General features: G+C 40.2%; 1 protein-coding gene across 3 annotated transcripts in view; it reads left to right on the top strand.

Moving 5' to 3' along the window:
* Positions 1 to 11,867, top strand: part of IL18RAP (interleukin 18 receptor accessory protein) — a 34,182-nt gene extending 22,315 nt beyond the window's left edge. For all 3 annotated transcript variants that reach the window (XM_077958941.1, XM_015113031.3, XM_077958940.1), the window contains 6 exons: positions 883 to 948; positions 2,753 to 2,876; positions 4,449 to 4,600; positions 6,330 to 6,467; positions 10,168 to 10,341; positions 11,073 to 11,867. In XM_077958941.1, the coding sequence (XP_077815067.1) occupies positions 883 to 948; positions 2,753 to 2,876; positions 4,449 to 4,600; positions 6,330 to 6,467; positions 10,168 to 10,341; positions 11,073 to 11,485 (1,067 nt within the window). In that variant the 3' untranslated portion in view covers positions 11,486 to 11,867. The remainder of the gene's footprint in view (positions 1 to 882; positions 949 to 2,752; positions 2,877 to 4,448; positions 4,601 to 6,329; positions 6,468 to 10,167; positions 10,342 to 11,072) is intronic.
* The last annotated feature ends 9,505 nt before the right edge of the window (positions 11,868 to 21,372 follow it).

A 21,372-nucleotide genomic window follows, 5' to 3' on the forward strand; every position in this document is an offset into this window, starting at 1 on the left:
AGATCGCGCCACTGCACTCCAGCCTGGGCAACAGCGTGAGACTCCGTCTCAAAAAAAAAAAAAAAAAAAAAAAAAAAAAAAAAAAAGAATTTGGCTGGGAAGGAAAGGGAATAAGTGAAGCTGGAGACATAAGGCAGGGAGTGTTTTCTCTTTTTTAGGATGATGAGACTGAGCATGAATAAATGGTGATGAGAAGAAGCCCAGAGAAAGAGAGAGAGAAGGAAAGAGAGACAAGTTAAAAATACAGGACTGAGATGGTGCAAAGGGGAGAAGGAGGACTCTGAGAAGTAAAAGTAGATGATGTCAACAGCAAAGACCCTGAATTTTTCTTTATCCAGAAAAAGACACAGCTTCAGGAGGAAGTTTGACAGTGGAGGCATATTTGAAAGTTTGTGGCAAGAAGTTGATTGATAAAATTGTTAATCAAGGACTGGACTCTTCTTTATTTTGAAATAAACCATGAGTTAAAGGATGGAGAGGTGGACTCAGATATGCTTGACTTGCACAGTTTCTCGGGCAGATTCCCCTTTTGGTTCGATTACTCAGCCAGATGGCACCACAAAGAAATCTTGTAGGAAAAGACAAGGATAGGAGCTCAAGTCTGCAAGGGGCAGGATTAGTGTGAAAGAAAATACATGCAGGAGGAGATGGATCAATTAACAACTAATGTTCTACCAGCACCCACAACCTGATGTGGCAGTCATTTTAGGGGGCAAGCTTTTTACATGGAAACCGGAATTCCTACACTTACAGATAATGGGTAAAATTTGAAGACAGAGCCCTAAGACATTTAGATCAAAGTGTGGCTGTGCACCCAAGTCTTCATCAAGCAGGCCTTCAGACTTCTCAATGCAAATAATAATCTTTGTTTCCATCTTTCAGTGGGAGACACTAAACTCAAACCAGATATTCTGGATCCTGTCGAGAGCACACTGGAAGTAGAACTTGGTAAGCTGGGCCTCATTGCCTTTGAACGACATTGTGCTGCTGGGAGCAGGCCTAAGTGTGATAGAAGGAAAACAGCATTGGGATTTCCAGTCAAACAGAATTGGGTGTGAATTTTAACTCAGCCATTGACTAGTTTTGTGACCTTGCACAGTTACTTCATCCTTTAAGCCTCAGTACTGAAATCTGCAAATAGCTATCATAAAACTGACCCTAAAAGATTATATTGCAGGCTGGGCGTGGTGGCTCATGCCTGTAATCCCAGCACTTTGGGAGGCTGAGGTGGGTAGATCACTTGAGGTGAGGAGTTTGAGACCAGCCTGGCCAACATGGTGAAACCCCATCTCTACTAAAACTACAAAAATTAGCCAGATGTGGGGGTGGGTGCCTGTAATCCCAGCTACTCAGGATGATGAGGCAGGAGAATCACCTGAACCTGGGAGGCGGAGGTTACAGTGAGCCGAGATTGCACCATTGCACTCCATCCTGGGTGACAGAGCGAGATTCCATCTCAAAGAAAAAAAATATATTCAGAAATAATGAGACAATGTATGTTAAGTGGCTGGAGCATAAAACATGATCAACAGATTTTTATCCTTTCTTAACTTCCCCCAGGAACAGGTGGTTTTGTATGTGTTGGGTAGGTCTATCAGTTATGACTACAAATTCACCAACCTGAGTAACATTAACTCTTATGAATATGACATTTAGTTCGGCCTTTAAGAGAATTGTAGTAGAATTCTACAACCCCTGCTCAAACAATTTGTATTCCAAAGTAGTGTCCTCTTTGGGGTTGAGGAGAAATCGACTTCCCTGTGGTCTCATTTTATTTTGTCAACTTCAATAACATCTCTGTCTTTCTACACAGACAAATAAGAATTGTTGTATTTAAAATAAAATGCTGTTTTTCTTTTAATAATATAAATATTTTCTAAAATGCGACTAAAAGATTTATTATTTTAGAAAGAAATGTAAAACTACATATTATGATATAAGATCACTAGGTGGCAGGAGTGGTGTGTTCTGATTCTAGAAATAGCACTAGCTGTATGCTCAAACATCACAGGAGTGGAAGGAAGGAGGAAAGAAGGAGGAAAAAATTAGATTAATTCAAATAGTCAAGTTACATATGTATTAGTGAATTATAAGGTATTACCAGTGGAAAAACGTTAAGGTGCAAAGATGAGTTTTCAAATGGAGCTCCTAATCATTTCATGGTTAAATATGAAGTTTGAGGCACAGCATATCTGAATATTCCTCATGGAAAAAAAAATGGGTAGAAAAAAGTTAGTCTTATAATATGCATGTCCATCCATAGTGAATTGTTCAGAAAAGTTGTTTAATATCAAAATAATTTTTTTATTTAAACCACGTGCTACAATAACTTTATGATTTTTACTTAATAAACAAATATTGGATAGTAAAATTGTCTTTATGGACACACCTTGTGCTTCAATAGTAGTGCAGAAGACCGGGCTGATCTCAGAAATTCCTCATTTTCTTAGATTTTCTTAGTGTCTTCCTCAATCCACATAAGAACCCTTAGTGATATAATCATGCTTATCTTCATTTTAAGAACATACGGTCATATGGTTGAGATAGAAGGATTGCCCATTAGAACAAATGTACCTGGTTTTATGCATTTCTGAATGAGAGATGTGTAGACGTTTCATTATTTCTGGCACACATATTCTACCTGCAAACCTGACTGCATCAGGAAACAGCTCCTGGTGACAGCTTCCTCCCAAACAGGACAAAGTGTTCTCACCAGCTTCCTTCTTGTTTTCTCTGGTCTCTTCATTTTCAGGAAAGCCTTTAACTATTAGCTGCAAAGCACGATTTGGCTTTGAAAGGGTCTTTAACCCTGTCATGAAATGGTACATCAAAGATGCTGACCTAGAGTGGGAAGTCTCAGTACCCGAGGCAAAAAGGTAAGAAAAAACCTCACGGATTCTGTTCTCTGCAATTCAGAAGAGCTACTTTTACCTTTAGAAACGTCTAAAATAAACAGTCGATGGTGTAACCACGAGCACCGACTAGTGGTGAAAAGAAAAGTACAGAAATGCAAAGTGCAAAGGGCCATTGAATGAATAACTGAAGCAACTTAACCCTGAAAAAGAGGATCACAGGAAGGCTCTCTGTCTTGAAATCCTTGGGAGCTGTTACATTGTTTGAGAAATTTGACTTGGTTTCTTGCTCTCTGGGGCACAGAACCCAGATCAGTGGTTAGAATTTACTGGTGAGATATTTTGGCCAGTAGAAAACCCTAGCTATTTGGAGCTATCCAATCACAAGAAAAGTTGACCTCCAGTCCCCAGAAGGATCAAAGGGCCTGGATCCAATGATGTCCAATCAGACATATCTCTAAAGGATGCATTCCCTGATTTTTCCAAGATGTGACCCAGAGTAAGAGTCCATGCATTAAGCACCTTCTTCTGATACTTAATAGATATCAATAAGCAAATGCAATATCATTTTGAAAAGCATGCATCATTACAACAAAAGTACAGAACAGATTTTGGTCACAACAATAAAATTTAGCAAGAATTTCTAAGATCAGGAAGGTCATTGGGGCCCATCTTAAGCTGATATTGCATTAGAATTCACAGTAGGAGAGTGTAGTCAAGAGCGTATGCTTTGACATCACCCACCCTTGGGTTTAAACCCATTTTCTATCTAGTGGCAACCTGAACCTTAGCCCCTGTGAGCCTCCATCACCCCATTGATAATCTATGGCACTTTGCAAGCTCACTGGGAGGGCTGGTCACAGCAGAGGTGTTATGCCTATCACAATGTGTGACAGGTAGGAAGCACTCAATGAATAGGAGCTGGCATCGTGGTCTCAGAGCAACACAGCCTAAAACATCATCCACATACACAAAATTTCTTAACACAAAGATGGATTGTAGATCGGCAACTTCAGAGAACTCAAACTGTGAATAAATGCCAAGACTCCCAACTTCCTGGGTGGCGCAGCGTGGCACAAGCCCAGGAATCAGGCTGCCCATGCCCTGCGGTGTGGTCTGGGGCTGCTCACCCACCTTCTCTGCCGTGTCCTTGTCGCTGGCCAAGGCCATTATGATCCTATTATACTCTAGGGCTCCTGGGAGGTGAGGAATGGAGGGCATTAAAGTCAATATTAGGTGCACAGAAGAAGTCCATATTTGGTACACATAGTAAACCTTCAGGAGGAGTTGTTCATTTTAAATATTTTTCTTAAGGTATTGTTATTATCTATTCTCAAGGGGAATTCTTAGAGTAAGGAAGGTCAGACGAGTCTCACAAGTAAATAATGTCTTAGCTTGAATGCTTAGAAGAGTCAATAATTGAGTCAAGAATGAGCCCTTTTTGACCATCTTACATTCTCGTGGTATCTTCTTGTACTATTGATCTCACGGTTCTCTAAAAGCCAAACTGTTGGCTGCTTATACGCATTCCAAATGCTGCAAATGGGTGCTAATGTATGTTACTGAATGGAGTGGTATTTTTTTCTCCTTTCTCAGTATTAAATCCACTTTAAAGGATGAAATCATTGAGCGTAATATCATCTTGGAAAAAGTCACTCAGCGTGATCTTCGCAGGACGTTTGTTTGCTTTGTCCAGAACTCCATTGGAAACACAACCCAGTCTGTCCAACTGAAGGAAAAGAGAGGAGGTAAGCCCAGGAGGCTGCCCAGGAGGCAGGAAACTGCCTCCACTTGAGAGGGGAGGAGTTTTCCTAGAGAATAATAATAATGATGACAGCGATTACATTTTCTAGACCACAGACATTGTTCTAAGCACTTTCCTTGTGTCAACCCACTTAATACCTTGACCAAAGCCACACAACTAGTAAACTGCATATGATTGGTTTAGAGCTAGTTCTCTTAAGTAATACTCTGCGTTTGGGAGGCTGTGTTGGAAAAGCAACTCTTTCATGCACTCATTCATTCATGCATTCATTCTACAATAGCTACAGGGTGTGCCCAGAGTGGCAGGCATTGTGCTAAGACCTAGCTCCCTTTCCAATTTTTCTTTCCTGGCTTCCAAATCCAGAGAACATGATGGGTTCATGTTCTGATGAATGGAGAATGGAAGAGAGAAGGAGTAATCTTGTTCATTGTTCAAAATGGTGTGTCTATATCATGGATTTTTTTTTTTTTTTAAGCTGGAGTAGAAATTCTAGGTAAGGAATAGCATTTAAATTTCTTTAAAAAGATGCCCAGAGATGAAATTGATATCATTCATTCCTTTAATTAATAGATAACTATAGTTATAAGCAGGTTTGAATGTTTCTGAGGCTTAAACAAGACAAAGTGTGTTCTGGCCCGTAGTGAACCCTCTGTTAAGGGGGTTTTCCCCTATGGGAGTATGCAGGAGATCCCTCGTGTCAGGTAAGCCAGATGGGACTCCTGGTCTCAGGAAATGTAGGCTGCAGTAGGAATGATAATACAGGAAAATAACTTACAAAATGCAATGAGAGAGATGTAAATGGATTGTGTGGAAGTTTACGAGAGTAAAAAAATAAAATGAATATGATAAGTTTCCTAGGCCATCCTGATCGGGAACTGCCCATTCCCCTGGGGTCTCTAGTGTTTATTGTAAGACAGTACTCAAAATGTGATTTTTTAAAATTTTATTTTAATAGGTTTTGGGGGTACAGGTTGTTTTTGGTTACATGGATGAGTTCTTTATCTAAAATCTTTAGATTTTTGAGATTTTGGCATACTCGTCACCTGAGCAGTGTACACTGTACCCAATGTGTAGTCTTTTATCTCTCACTCCCCTCCCACCCTTCTCCCTCCATCTCCAAAGTCTATTGTATTATTCTTAGGCCTTTGTGTCCTCAAAGCTTAGCTCCCGCTTATAAGTGAAAATACACGATGTTTTGTTTTTTATTCCTGAGTTACTTCACTTAGAATAATGGTATCTAGCATCTTGGCTAACAAGGTGAAACCCCATCTCTACTAAAAATACAAAAAAAACATTAGCCAGGTGTGGTGGCGGCACCTGTAGTCCCAGCTACTCGGGAGGCTGAGACAGGAGAATCTGGGAGGCGGAGCTTGCAGTGAGCCAAGATCGCACCACTGCACTCCAGCCTGGGCGACAGAGCAAGACTACGTCTCAAAAAAAAAAAAAAAAAAAAAAAAAAAAAAAAAAAAAAAAAAGTCTCCAACTCCATTCAGGTTGCTGCACATTATTTTGTTCCTTTTTATGGCTGAGTAGTATTCCATGGTGTGATTTACGAGGTTTCCAGATTCACAAAAACTGCTGCTAGTGGCAATGATTTTGACAAAATAATAGAGCTGGAAAAGGTGCTGGGTGGGCCATAGCGCCGGCCTGAACATGGTCGTGGTCCAATCCCACTGCCTCTGTGTCTCTTCATACCGGCCCTGTCTCCACAGTGGTGCTCCTGTACATCCTGCTTGGCAGCATCGGGACGCTGGTGGCCGTGCTGGTGGCGAGTGCCCTCCTCTACAGGCACTGGATTGAAATAGTGCTGCTGTACCGGACCTACCAGAGCAAGGACGAGACGCTGGGGGGTAAGGTTACCTCCGTGTGTGGCCCTCTGACTTTTCCTCTCGGAATTGACTTGGAGCAGGACAACAGAAAATACCATCACTACCTCTTGGCTTTGTTTCCTCAGAGTTACCTTATAAAAGAATTTCAAATGTCCCCTGCCAGCCAGGGCAGAGGATAAAGAAGGAGCTGAAGAAAGAAATGTCCCCACTGGATAAAGTCATGCCCCTGAGGTTTTCCTCCAAGTCTAGTGACCTCACACTGAGGAAGGCTGGAGAAACAATTATTTTTTTCATTCCAGTTGCCAGGAATCTTGTAGGCAATGCTATTGTGAAACATGGTGAACTTAAAAGCAGTCCCTGTATAACCAACCTAAAGTCATAGGGCAAATGACTGAACATCTCTGTGCCTTTGTTTCCTCATCTATAGAACAGGATTGTCATAGCACCAATTGCAAAGGATGCTGTGAGGGCTCATTGATGTATTCTTAAGACACATTAAGTCTGTATTTATTTATTTATTTATTTTGAGATGGAGCCTTGTTCTGTCTCCCAGGCTGGAGTGCGGTGGCGCCATCTCAGCTTACTGCAATCTCCGCTTCCCAGGTGCAAGCAATGCTCCTACCTCAGCCTCCTGAGTAGCCGGGATTACAGGCACGCGCTACCATGCCCAGCTATTGTTTGTGTTTTCAGTAGAGACTGCTGGGTTTCACCAAGATGGCCAGGCTGGTCTCGAACTCCTGACCTCAAGTGATCCGTCCGCCTTGGCCTCCCAAAGCGCTGGGATTACAGGCATGAGCCACCGTGCCCAGCCACATTAAGTATTTAGAATGGCGCCCAGCACATGGTAAATACTCAGCATGTGCCAGGCTATGGCTGTTTCTTGAGGACTAGAGTGTATGCCTGCCATGCGCGTTAGCTAGTTTAATGGTTACAGCAATCCTACCAGCCCGGCAGAGACAGGAAGTCATGTGCCTAAAATTGAACCACTGGAAGGCACTAGAGCTTGGGATTTGGGCACAGGTTGTCTGGCTTGAGAGATCTCATTAGCTGTTACCTCAGTTAGCCTCATCTGTAAAATGAGGGCTTTGAAGATGGTGGGAATGCCCCCAGAAGTGAGAAGTCCTGTAAAATGCAAGCACTGTTACTATTAATGACGTGCCTGTCAATATTTGAGGCAGGATAATCATGTTAATTGATGTTTGCTTCTTTGGAATAGAAGAGTTGCTTCTGTTTTTTTTTTTTTTCTAGTCCTGGAAATCTCTAAGGTTAGAAGGTTTGCAGTTTTAGTAAATGACTCTGTCGCTTAATAAAAGCAGAATCCCTTTCTGCTGGATTTCAGGGATAATTATCTACCTTACTGAGAGGGCCCTCCAAACTCCAGTGCTTTCCCAAACTAGGAATTCAGTGAGGAGTTGTCAGATCCCTAGTGGAAGAAAGGGTGAATAAAGACCGGCATGGGAGGCTGGGTGTGGTGGCTCACACCTGTAATCCCAGCACTTTGGGAGGCCAAAGTGGGAGGAATGCTTGAGCTCAGGAGTTTGAGACCAGTCTGGGCAACATGGTGAAACCTGCCTCTACAAGAAATTTTTCAAAGTTAGCTGGGTGTGGTGGTGCACCCCCTGTAGTTCCAGCTACTTAGGAGGCTGAGGTGGGAGAATCACCTGAGCCCAGGAAGTCAAGGCTGCAGTGAACTATGATTACATCACTGCACTCCAGCCTGGATGACAGAGCGAGACCCTATCTCAAAAAGAAAAAAAAAAAAAGGGGGGGGGCCGGGAGCAGTGGCTCACATCTATAATCCCAGCACTTTGGAAGGCCCAGGCAGGCGGATCACTTGAAGTCAGGAGTTTGAGATCAACGTGGCCAACATGGTGCAACCCCGTCCTTACTAAAAATACAACATGTAGCCAGGCTTGGTGGCACCTGTAATCCCAGATACTCAGGGGGCTGAGGCAGGAGAATTACTTGAACCTGGGAGGGGGAGGTTGCAGTGAGCTGAGATCATGCCACTGCACTCCAGCCTGGGTGACAGAACATGACTCCGTCTCAAAAAAAAGAAAGAAAGAAAGAAAGAAAGAAATGCATCAGTCACATCTTTCTTTAGACTAGCTATTGAGAATACACACTAGAAATCCTTACGCCAAATGCTTTTAAGATTTATTTTAATAGCTTTTTGGAATGAAGCAAATTATGTAATCAATGTCTTAAAATGCTACTTACCTTAAGATTCTGGAACTTGTGTAGAAGAGTCAGTCAATGGGGAAACATTTACTTGTGTCCTTTCTCTTTCTACTTTGTGAAGACAATGTTTTAGTGATCAGATCTGGAGGCAGAATCCAGTTTTCAAGCACAGGGATGCAGCGCCCTCTGTTGGCCAACCTAACATTTTTAAGCAAAATGACTGCTTTGAAGTTAGTCCTGAGGAACCAAAATTTTAGAGATGCAGAATGTTTGAATTCTGGAAGACGTCAGAGATCATCTAATACTCCACTCTCTAATTTCATAACTAAATAAATATAGTTTCCAGGTTATAGAAAAATTTTAGTTTGCTGGGATTTCACATGATACGGAAGGAATAGAGGCAACTGTGGTGTGTTACACATTTAAACAGCACAGCACCTACCTGCCAGGCATGCTCCACAAGTCTTGTCCTTCCTACATGAGCAATGAGGTGCTTCATAGGTTAGTTTCCCAAACTCAGCTCTTTGGCATCCTCCTGTATTGATTCTGGGACCTTCCTTTTTGGTACCCGGTACTTCCATCCACTGAGGCATCTTTTTAGGTTCACCAGCAATCAGTGCTATTGTTTGCCATTTTGTAACAATACACTGACAGGGATTGTGGGAACTGCTGGAATACGAATCTGATGTATCCCATTCCAAAGCCTGTGAATTAAGTGTTGGGATTTTCTACTTCTTCCAGTTAGTTCCTTAGTCTCAGTAATCATATGCATTTATAAAGCATGCATATGAAAATATAGGATATTTTCAAGGTCTCATATGTCTCTGTTGACTGTATTATTTTACATATTATATAAATCATTGTTTTATAATACAGTCAACAGAGGCATATGAGACCTTGAAAATATCCTGTAACAAGTTCTATACATACAGTTTTCCATCTAGAATAGAGGGGAATGGACATTTATCTTGAACCTCCTGTGAGTCAGGCACCAAGAAATTCATGTACATTATCTCATGAAACCCTTAAAACAGCCTGCCCAGGAGTTATGATTGTCTCTATTTTACATACGGGGATTCACATATCGGCGTATGTGCCATCAATTATCCGAGGAAGTACTATTTCTCCTTGGATACAATGTGCTGGCTGTTAGCAGCACTTTGCTTACTGGATACCATCATGTTGGATGGGGCAGACTCCTGTTTGATGTGTGACTAATGAGACAGAAACACTGCAGGTGCAAAGAAGGCGCAGAGAAACTCCTGAGTTCATGTGATTTAATCAAAGAATGCTTCAGCCGTTTGATCTAACCTCAGTGAAAATGCAAAAGTGCTTCATAAATCAGAATTCAATTTGGGGTGAACAATCAATAGCACTCAGTGGTATGATTTTGAAATGAATTTTTAAAATCAATGTAGTAAGTATCCCAAATCTTATTTCTTATTCATTTACCATACGTTTCAAGCATATGTATGTGTACCATGACAGTAAAAAATAAAAAGTAAATGATTTTGTTTTTATAATTTTTCCTATTCTTCAGATAAAAAGGATTTCGATGCTTTCGTATCCTATGCAAAATGGAGCTCTTTTCCAAGTGAGGCCACTTCATCTCTGACTGAAGAACACTTGGCCCTGAGCCTATTTCCTGATGTTTTAGAAAACAAATATGGATATACCTTGTGTTTGCTTGAAAGAGATGTGGCTCCAGGAGGAGGTAAGTCCAACATGTCAAGAAAATCTACATGCAAAAAGGGCAGTTCAATGCAATCGCCAAGTCCTTTTTTGTCATTCTTTCTTTTGGAATATAGATCTGGGAGATTACATGAGGTTAGAACATCTTGGGCAACAATACAGAAACCATATGTTCCAGAGATGTGCTCCATTATCAAACAGATCCATGTGCAGGAGAAAACAATGATATGGGGCCCTAGGCAGGCCTTCTAGGACAAAGATACCTCTCCTGGCTTCACAGCTGAAGGTTGTCTCGGTCACCCCAATTTAGTGGCCCCTCTGATTTCTGTGACTCTGCCTCCCACAAAGCTCACTCAGCACCGGTCAAGCAGACTTCTCAGGCCTGGGCCAAGCCCTGGACACTCTGAGAGGTTCAGATCTCAGCCTGTCCTGCTGGCCTCCTCCTCCTCAGATATCCCCACCAAGGAACCTGGGATATTCCATGGCTCCCATATCCCAGCTTACCTAGTTCCAGTTGGCTTTATTCCTAGAGGAATTGCCAACTGGGGGAGACTGAACACAAAGCAGGGAAAGTAAAGGTGAGGGTCACTAGACACTGCAGCGTATCTCCAACTGGCAATAGAGCTGATACAGTGTAAGTGGTAGAGTAAACATGTCTCCCTTCCTCCTTATGTAAGAGAATCCATTGCAAGGACCTCTCTGACTCGAGGTTTAACAATATCAATTGCAAATCATCAAATGTTTTATTTCCAGTGTATGCAGAAGACATTGTGAGCGTTATTAAGAGAAGCAGAAGAGGAATATTTATCTTGAGCCCCAACTACGTCAACGGACCCAGTATCTTTGAACTGCAAGCAGCAGTGAATCTTGCCTTGGATGATCAAACACTGAAACTCATTTTAATTAAGTTCTGTTACTTCCAAGAGCCAGAGTCTCTACCTCACCTTGTGAAAAAAGCTCTCAGGGTTTTGCCCACAGTTACTTGGAGAGGCTTAAAATCAGTTCCTCCCAATTCTAGATTCTGGACCAAAATGCGCTATCACATGCCTGTGAAAAACTCTCAGGGATTCACGTGGAGCCAGCTCAGAATTACCTCTAGGATTTTTCAGTGGAAAGGACTCAGTACAACAGAAACCACTGGGAGGAGCTCCCAGCCTAAGGAATGATGAAATGAGCGCTGGCGCCCCCTCCTGGCCAGTCCCTGGGATAGAGATTTTGCTGGACAGAACTCACATCTGTGTGTGTGAATGTTCACGCTGATAGGAAATTCAGAGTCTGCTGCCAGCAGCGAGCAAGCTTGATGGACAATGGAAAGGGACTGAGACTGTGGTTGAGAGCCTTTGATCTCCTGGACTGGACAGAGGGCGAGTGAATTCACTAGACCTTGGGTACTTTCGATACACGACACCCCTAAGGTTTCCCAGTGGTCCGAGCAGAATCAGAAAATACAGCTACTTCTGCCTTATGGCTAGGGACTTTCATGTATGCTATGTATTGTACATATGACTTTATATATACTTGCAATCAAATAAATATTATTTTATTAAAGAGTGATTTTTTTTTTTTTTTTTTTTTTTTGAGACAGAGTCTCATTCTGTCACCCAGGCTGGAGTGCATATTCTTGGCTCACTGCAACCTCCGCCCCCTGGGTTCAAGCAATTCTCCAGCCTCAGCCTCCCTTGTAACTGGGATTACACGCATGCACTACCATGCCCTGCTAATTTTTGTATTTTTAGTAGAGACGGGGTTCCACCATGTTGGCCAGGCTGGTCTCGAACTCCTGACCTCAGGAGAACCGCCTGCCTCAGCCTCCTGAAGTGCTGGGATTACAGGCGTCAGCCATCACATCTGGCCTTAGAAACAAAGAATTTCTGTAAAGAAGACAATTCTTACTCCATGGTCAGCCACCAACTCTGGAGCACAGAAAGCATAAAAGGTAAAGACTAACAGGACCCAGAATAGACAGGGCTAGGGTTGGTCTCTACTGTGTCCTTATGCGAAGTGCCCACACTGGGTGGATGAACTAGAGGAAGAATCCCTTTTTTGGGGGGCAGCTGCAGCCTGTGCCAGGATATAGGCTTGGAAAGAAGAGTAGAGTTAATTTCAGTTCCTCCGTGTGATGTCGGCCAGAGATCTTTGTGTTAGGTATGAAAGTGTAAATCCTTACCCTGGGCCCCTGGAAGCACAGACCAACTGGACCAAAACGATCAGGCCAATGAAGAGACAAGGAATGGACTTGCAGGGACACACGAAGCAGAGAGGCAGTGGCCAGAGTCAGCAGAGCAGCTAAGTCTGGGGAATAAGGATACACACTGGTTAAACGGCAGCAAGAATGGAATGTGAACAGAGCTGTAGCCTGAACCTTCTGCTGAGGCTGGCGATCCTGTGTGCTTCCGATTTGGGGGTCTCCCTTTAAGTCCTCCTAAGTAATGAAGTGATGGGCTGCAGGGCCATGAAACTGTTTCTAATAGACAAGGCCAATTTCCTCCTCGTAAGTGTGTTTCCTTTACCAGAATTTAACCTATAGTTAAAATAGTGTTCCACTCACATATGAATATCAAACTCATACTCTGTCTTCTCTGCAGGAATAAAATGATTTATCATCTGAACAATAAATAAAAGCCATGTCTGGACTCATTCACATGCAATGTGTCACACCCACCGGTCTGGATGTGATCCAAGTTCAGAGTGGCTAAAAGTCATGGTTGCCTTGGGGCCTGTGTGAAACACTCTTCTGCTCTTTTTCACAGAGGCACCCACATCATAAAAACCACTGTGGCTTTGGCACCAAGCAACATCCTTGTTGGAAATTTCAGTGATAAAGTTAACGATGAGTTAAAGGGTATGAATTATTCTTGGAGGAAGTTTCTTGTGGGAAGGATCATTGCAGGGCCTCAGGGAGGAGAAGCCCACACTGTCACTGTGCCATTGTGCCTTGCTGATGGCCAGGATCCCTGGCCTTCCTGCCAGCCATGCTCTGAGATTTAAGACTCAGACTTCTTTTGGCCAGTTTGTTCAGTTTATCCTAAGATAGATAATGCTAGAACCAAGCTATCCAGAGGTCCAGCGTTTTGACCTTAGCTTCATGGAAAATCAAATCGAGGTTCAGGTTAGCACGTACACAAAGGGAGAAACAGCCAGCTCTAATATTTACAGAATACACTCTTTCCAGGCTGGTAGGTACACTGAACGTAACAAAGAAGCATTCGAGACAGGGGGCTATTTATATTTCTTACATGTCAGTTAACCACAACAAAGCAGACAACCCAAACAAATTTTCTATGTACAGGACACTGATTGCAATAGAACAATTGGACTCAGTGGAATATAATTAGAAAAGAGTATTGCTTCCCTGTCGCATCTTCTGAGGTGCCCATATGTTCTAGTTCCTGGTGTACCTATTGTCCAAGTATGATTATTATAGTACTCTCTTTCACTCTGAAAAAGTGTCCTACCTTGGATGATGGTCACCCTCCCTCTAACACTCATCATAGAGTACTCCTCACTGACCTTTCTATGATAGCCTGAGTAGTTCTCATAGCTTTCCGGGTCCCTTTTGGGTTTTAATACCTACATTTAACATCTATATCATTTCTAGGTTAAAATTCTAGGTAAGATGGAGTAAACAACACCATCCTGCCTCTTCCTCCTAGTGCAGCTGTAAAGTCTGGATAAAAATGCATCAAAACTCAATTTGAGTATTCCGAAAAGTAAATAGAAGCAGACAGTTTGGGGAGGACAATAATTCAAGGTCTCATAATTTGTCTCCAGTCTCTTCTGGCTTGGACTCAGCATAGTCTGAAACTCAGAAGTAGACATCAGTGGTGACAGAAAGAGCTTCAGAAGAAGCACTCTAGTTCTGGCGTGAAGACTGAGAAAGAGTTTCCTAGCCCTCCCATATTTTCCCTTTCATATTCTTTCACTACCCACTCTCTAAGCAATCCTGTGGTAGCAGCAGTGACACCACCAAAAACAGTGGCATTAGCGGCCCTCGAGAGCCTAAATCTCTGAGGAAGGGGAATTGTCCACCTTGATATGAGGACCTGTAGTCCCAATAGGGTGTGGCAAACCTCTGTTGATGTTTTATTCTTTCTTTATCCTCTTACCCTTTCGTTAGGTGGATGTAAGCAGTTGTAGGAAGTGCACTGCAGACTGAGGTAAATAAAGCCTCAATGCTTTGGCCAGAGAACTGCGCAGAGGAGGAAAGTACAGGCAGAAAGGAGCTCGGAAAACTGAACCCATAAAATGGTTTATAAACCTCTGGACTCATTCCCAAGCTGTGCATGTATGAATCTGATCCTAAAGGGAATACCATAAACTTTGAGAACTGAGCTATAGCTGAGGTCACTTTCAGAGTTCCAGACTGGCCGCCTAAAGGTAGAAATATGAAGCAGGTCCAAATAGAACTGAAAGGCAGTGAAACAATACTGAAATTGAAACCACAGGCTTAGTTTGGAGCCGTCATCCCAGTAGGTGAATTGCCTGTTGAAGCACAAATAACATAATACATAAGATTTCAACAAGATCTAGAATTGTATAACATAATATTTAAAACATCCAGGATGTAATTTGTTAAAAGCAAATTTATGACATTTTCTGATAGGATTTTCAATACAGGTAGAGGTAATGCAACATGAAGGAGGGCAGGTAACGGGCCTAGATGATGGTAAGGTGTCTATTTCCCACTTGAAGTGGCACACTATTGATTCTGAGTAGAATGTGAAAATTGTGTGTAATATTTTATTCCATTGAGTAACCATTAACATGAACAAACAGAACATCAAATATCGTGAAAACATGATGGACATAGAAATACTATTCAGCCTGTAAAAAGAAGGAATTTCTACAATGGGTCACAGTATGGACAGACCTTGAGGACAGTATGCTATGTGAAATAAGCTGGATATGGAAGACAAATACTGCATCATTTCCTTTATCTGAGGTACCTAAAATAGTCAAATGCATAAAATCAAAGACTAAAATGGTGGCTGGAGGCTGGGGAAAATAGGAAGCTCTTAATAAATAGACACAAAATATCAGATACGTGAAATGAGTAAGCAGTAGATGTCTGCTGTACCACATTATGCCTATAGTCAACAATAATGTATTGTACATGTAAAATTAAGGTGATAGGCCTTATGTTGAGTGTTCTTTCCATAATAAAAATGTTTTGATGGAATAATCAAAATGTTTAAATAATCCAAAAGGAGGGAAAAGAAAAACAGAGGAACAAAAACTAAGAAAATAAATAGAAATCAAATAACAAAAAGGTAGACGTAAATCCAAACATCATAATAATTACATTAAGTGTAAAATATCTAAACACAATAATTAAAAGACAGAGATTACTAGAATAAACTTTTATAAATTTATTTAAAATCATCTTCAGTAAGCCCTTTATCAGATCTGACTTGATCAAAATCAGATTCAGCTAATTTGCTGTCTTCAAAGTTAGTGAAATCTTGGTCATTGTCTTGCATTCTCAGCACATTGTCTTTTGCAAGCTTATCTGAACAAGAAATTTAATCCTCTTATAATAAAAATGCTTTGAGTATAATGGTATAGGTAGGTTAATAAGATATAATTACATGAACATTAATTAAAAGAAAGTTAGAGTGCATATATATAAATGTTATTTATATATTCTTTAGAAATGAATAATATATTAATAAATATATATTTATATGATAAATATGTTGTTTATTATTTATTTTATATACAGTATATGATAAAAATATATTAATACATTCTATTTGTTTCTAAATAAATAAACATATATGTGCACACATTTTTTTGAGACAAGGTCTCCCTCCATTGCCCGGGCTGGAGTACAGTGGTGTGATCATGGCTCACTGCAACCTTGACCTCCCAGGTTCAAGCAATCTTTTCACCTCAGCCCCCCAAGTAGCTGGGACCACAGACGTGCAGCGCCACATCTGGCTAATTTTTTCATATTTTTTTTGTAGAGATGGGGTTTCACCATGTTGCCCAGGCTGGTCTTGAACTCCTGAACTCAAATGATCTGCCTGCCTTTGCTTCCCAAAGTGCTGGGATTATAGGTGTGAGCCACGACGCCAGGCCCTGGAGTGCCTATATCAGCTAAAGGAGACTTCGGAGCAAGGAAAATTACCAGAGAGAAAAACAGATATTACATTATGATAAAAGGATAAATTTACCAAGAGAACATAACAATCTTACATGTGTATGCGCCTAACAGCAGTGCTTCAAAATACATGACGCAAAACTGACAGAACTAAAAGAAGAAATAGACAAATCCACAACTGTAGTTGGAGACTTGAATATTATTCTCAAGTAGTGATAAAACTGGTAAACAGAAATTTATCAAGAAAGAGGCCATGCATAGTGGCTCATGCCTGTAATCCCAGCACTATGGGAGGCTGAGGTGGGCGGTTCTCCTGAGGTCAGGAGTTCGAGATCAGTCTGACCAACATGGTGAAACCCGTCTCTACTAAAAAATACAAAAAAATTAGCAAGGCGTGGTGGCATGTGGTTGTAATCCCAGCTACTCAGGAGGCTGAGGCAGGAGAATCGCTTGAACCCGGGAGACAGAGGTTGCAGTGAGCCGATATCACACCGCTGCACTCCAGCCTGGGTGACAGAGTAAGATTCCGTCTCAAAAGAAAAAAAAAGAAGAAGAATATAGAACAACGTCTCTTCATTGTTGTTTTCTAGATCTACTTGACATTTATAGAATGCTCCACCCAATGACTGCAGAATACAGAATCTTTTGATGTACACACCAACCATCTGCTAAGATAGACCATATCCTAGATTGTAAAACAAACAATAACAAGAATTTAAAAACTGAAATTATACAAAGTTATGTTCTGTTTTTATAATGGATTTATAATGAATTCAGACTAGAGATTATTAACAGAAAGATGTTGGGAAAAATCTCAAAACATTTGGAAATTAAGTGACACATTTCTCAATCTATGGATAAAAGTGGAAGTCTCAAAGCAAATGAAATGATATTTTCAAATGAATAGAAATGAAAATGCAACATATCAAAATTTGCAAGATGAGACTAAAGCCATACTTAAGGGCAAGTATATAATATTAAGTGCTTACATTAGAAAAGGAAAATATATAAATTAATAATCTAAACTTCCACCTTAGGAAGCAGAAACAAATAATAAATTTAAGAGCAGAAATCACTATCATTGAATAACATAAAACAATAAAGAAAATCAATAGTACAGGAACCTGGTTCTTTGAGAGCATCAGTAAAATTGAAAAACTCCTAGCAAGACTGACCAAAAAAAAAAAAAAGAAGAAGAAGAAGAAGGAAGACGCAAATTACCAATATTAGTAGTGAGATAAGAAATATCAATACAGATCGATCCTGCACATCTTAAAAGAATAAGGAAATGTTATGGATACTATATAAATACATATTTGACAACCTAAATGAAATGGATAAATGCTCAAAAACCACAAGCTAAAAATACTCATCCAACATGAAATAAATAACCTAATTGGTCATAACTATTAAAGAAATTGAGTTCATATTATTAAGTTTCCAAAAATAAAATCTTCAGACCCCAATGGTTTCACTGCCTAATTCTATCAAACATTTAAAGGAAAAAAAATATGTGAATCTTACACAATTTTTTTTTCAGAAAACAGAAGAAGGAACATTTCCTAAGTTATTCAAGTTATTATGAGTCCAGAATTTTTCTAATACCAAAACCAAACCAAAAATTATAAGAAAACTATAGACCAACATTCTTCATGAACATTGGACACAAAAATATTCAAGAAAATGTTAGCAAATTGAACCTTGCAACATATAAATATAATAATGCACCATAACCAAGTGGAGCTTACCCTGGGTATTCAAGGCTGGCTTAATATTTTAAAATATTTCAGTGTAATTCTTTATATTAACAGACTAAGGAATAACAAACACATGATCGTATCAACCAATTTTGGCAAAATTCACCATCCACTCATCATAAAACCTTTCAGCAAACTAGGCATAGACAGGAATTTTCTCGTCATGGTAAAGTGCTCCAAAAACAACAACAACAAAAAACAAACTATAGCTGAAAAAATCATACTAAATGGTGAAAGACTGTATGTGTGTTTTCTCTATAAGATGGGAAGCAAGGCAAGGATACTTACTCACAGAATCCTGTACAACCTTGTATGAAAGTTTTCATCAGTATAATAAAACAAGGAAAAGAAATAACATGCATGCAGTTTGGAAAGAAAGAAATAAATCTCTCCTTTTTTTCTGAAAAGTAATTTTCTATGTAGAATATCCAAGAAAGCTACAAAAAGATTCCTAGAACTGATAAGTGAGTTTAGCAAGTTCTCAGGATACAAGATTAACAATGTAAAAATCAAATATATTTCTATCTCTATTAAGAAACAATTGAAAACCAAATGTTACAGACATTACCATTTATAATAATTCAAAAAAGAAAGAAGGAAGGAAGGAAGGAAGGAGAAAAAGAAAGCAAGCAAGAAAGAAAGAGAGACACTTAGGTATAAATCAACAGAATGTGTGGATGTTCTGTAAGCTGAAAACTATGAAATACTTATGAACAAAATTAAAGAACAATTAAAGAGAGAAGCATAGCATGTTTGGTGATATAAAGATTCAACATATTGTCAAATCAACAATCCCCTTTACATTGATTAAGAGGATTAACACAATTCCAACCAATATTCCAGCAGAATTTTTTGTAATTATAGGCAAACTAATTCTAAAATATATGTGGGAAGGCGAATAAACTAGAAAAACCAAAGATACTTGGAAAAGAAAATCAAGTTGGAGGAGTCATGCTACATGATTTTATGAATCAAGAAAAAGTTACAGCAACCAAAATGGTGTGATATTAACAAAGTAATAGATCGATGGAACTGAGTAGAAAGTCTAGAAATACATCCACACAAATATGGCCTATTGATTTTGACAAATTTTCAAAGGAAATACAATAAAGAATAGAGTTTTAAACAAATGGTGTTGCATCAATTGTGCAATAAGATGAAGCTCACAGCTTATACAAAATTAACTAACAAGAGGCCATAAATCTCAATGTGAAACCTAAATCTATAAAACTGTTAGAAGAAAACATGACCTGGGATTAGAAAAAGAATTCTTAGATGTAACACAAAAAACATGATCCGTAGAGGGAAAAAAAAAAAAGTTGGAGTTTAACAAAATTAAAACCCCTTTTTCTGAGAAAACCACTGCTAAAAGGATAAAAAAAAAAAAAAACAAGCTTTAAACTGAAAAAAATGATTTCAAAGTCACAAATCCAACAAAGGACTTGTGCTGAGAATTTATAAAGATCTCTCTAAACGCAATAATACAAGTAGCTATCAATTAAAAAAGGAGCAAAAACTCGAATAGACATCTTGCTAAACAGGATAGACAGATGGCAAATAGACACATGTAGACACATGAAAAGATGTGCAACATCACCATCCACTAGGAAAATGGAAATTAAAGCCAAAGGAGAAAACACACACACACACACACACACACACACACACACACACACACACACACCATGAGGCACATAGAGAAAAAGAAAAGAAACAACAACACGAAATGGTGACGATGTAGAGAAACTAGAACTCTCATATACTACTGGTGAGAGTGCAAAATAGTGCAGCCACTCTACAAAACAATTTAACAAGTCCTTATAATGTGACTTCCTTACTAGGTGCCCCAGAAATCCCACTCATAGATATTTACCCTGGAGAAATAAAAACTTGTGTTCACACAAAATCCAATACACAAATGTTTATTGTGGTTCTACTCATAACCACTAACACCTAGAAAAACTCAAGGACCTTCAACCAGTATGTGTCAGCTAAAGTCGAATCAACAGACAGAAATCACCTAGTAATATAAAAAGGGATATTGTGATGTAAATAATTATTTGCCTATGATGAGAGACTGATTATAAAGACATGAATAGAACTCCAAAGAGTACCTCAGGGCTGAGAGATAGCAGAAAGACAAGGTTGGAAGTGGTCCCCTCCCCAAGGCTGGGGTTCACACATCGCTAGAAGAGGTGTGGTGTAGCCCACTGAATGGCAAGGAAGGTCTCCTACTTGCCTGGGTTGGAGCTAGTTCACAGTTGCTGGGAAAGCTGGAAGCAAACCTGTGGGGTGCAGTCAAGCATGGCTGATGGGCAGACATGCAGCATGGCCAGGCATGACTGCTTTAGGGTGCAGGCGAGCTGCAGTTGCTATGGGGGTACACAGGGCATTTGGAATGCCACTGTAGGCATGTGGCCTGGAGTGCACAGTGTCCACATCAGGAAGATGTTGGGAGGTCACCTGGCTTAAGCTAGTACTGCCAGGTCACTGAGCGACGGCTTCCTCTGGATACAGCTAACGCAGGGCACCAACAGATGTCTACACACACACACACACACACTGCTGCCTGATGGTGCAGCACAAGTGAGAAAAAACAGAGCACAGCAGCTGGAACCAGACAAACCCTCCTGTAATGCTTGTTCAACTCCCTGTACCAAAGAAGTGAATATTATGCTCACTGTACAGGATGAATGCTTCAAAAATCCAATCCATTACACAGAGCAGGTACTGAATGGTGAATTCAGAGCTGTGAGGTAATACACTGATAACTGGTGATACATTGATAACTGGTACAGGGTGAATTAATTAACAAATAGTTGTACAAGCAAACCATGAAATACTTGTCAGCAATACGAAAGAATTCACCACTGAGACATGCACCAGCTTGGATGAATCTCAGTGCAGTATGCTGGGTAGAAAAAGCTAATCTCTAAAGGTTACACGATTCCATTTCTATGACATTTTCAAAAAGTCAAAACGGTGACAAAACAGATTTGTGGTTTCCAGGAATTAGGGAAGGGGGAGAGCAGGTCTCAAAGAAAGAGCATGTAACCTGATGGTCTTGGTGATTACGTGAATTTACATCCGTATTTAAATGCACACAATTGTAAATCAAATAAGCTAATTTTATTGTATGTTAATTTAAAAATAAAAATGTAAACCCATTCTCCCTAACCCTACCAAGATGCCC

This window comes from Macaca mulatta, chromosome 13 (genome assembly GCF_049350105.2).
Source record: "Macaca mulatta isolate MMU2019108-1 chromosome 13, T2T-MMU8v2.0, whole genome shotgun sequence".
NCBI lineage: Eukaryota > Metazoa > Chordata > Mammalia > Primates > Cercopithecidae > Macaca > Macaca mulatta.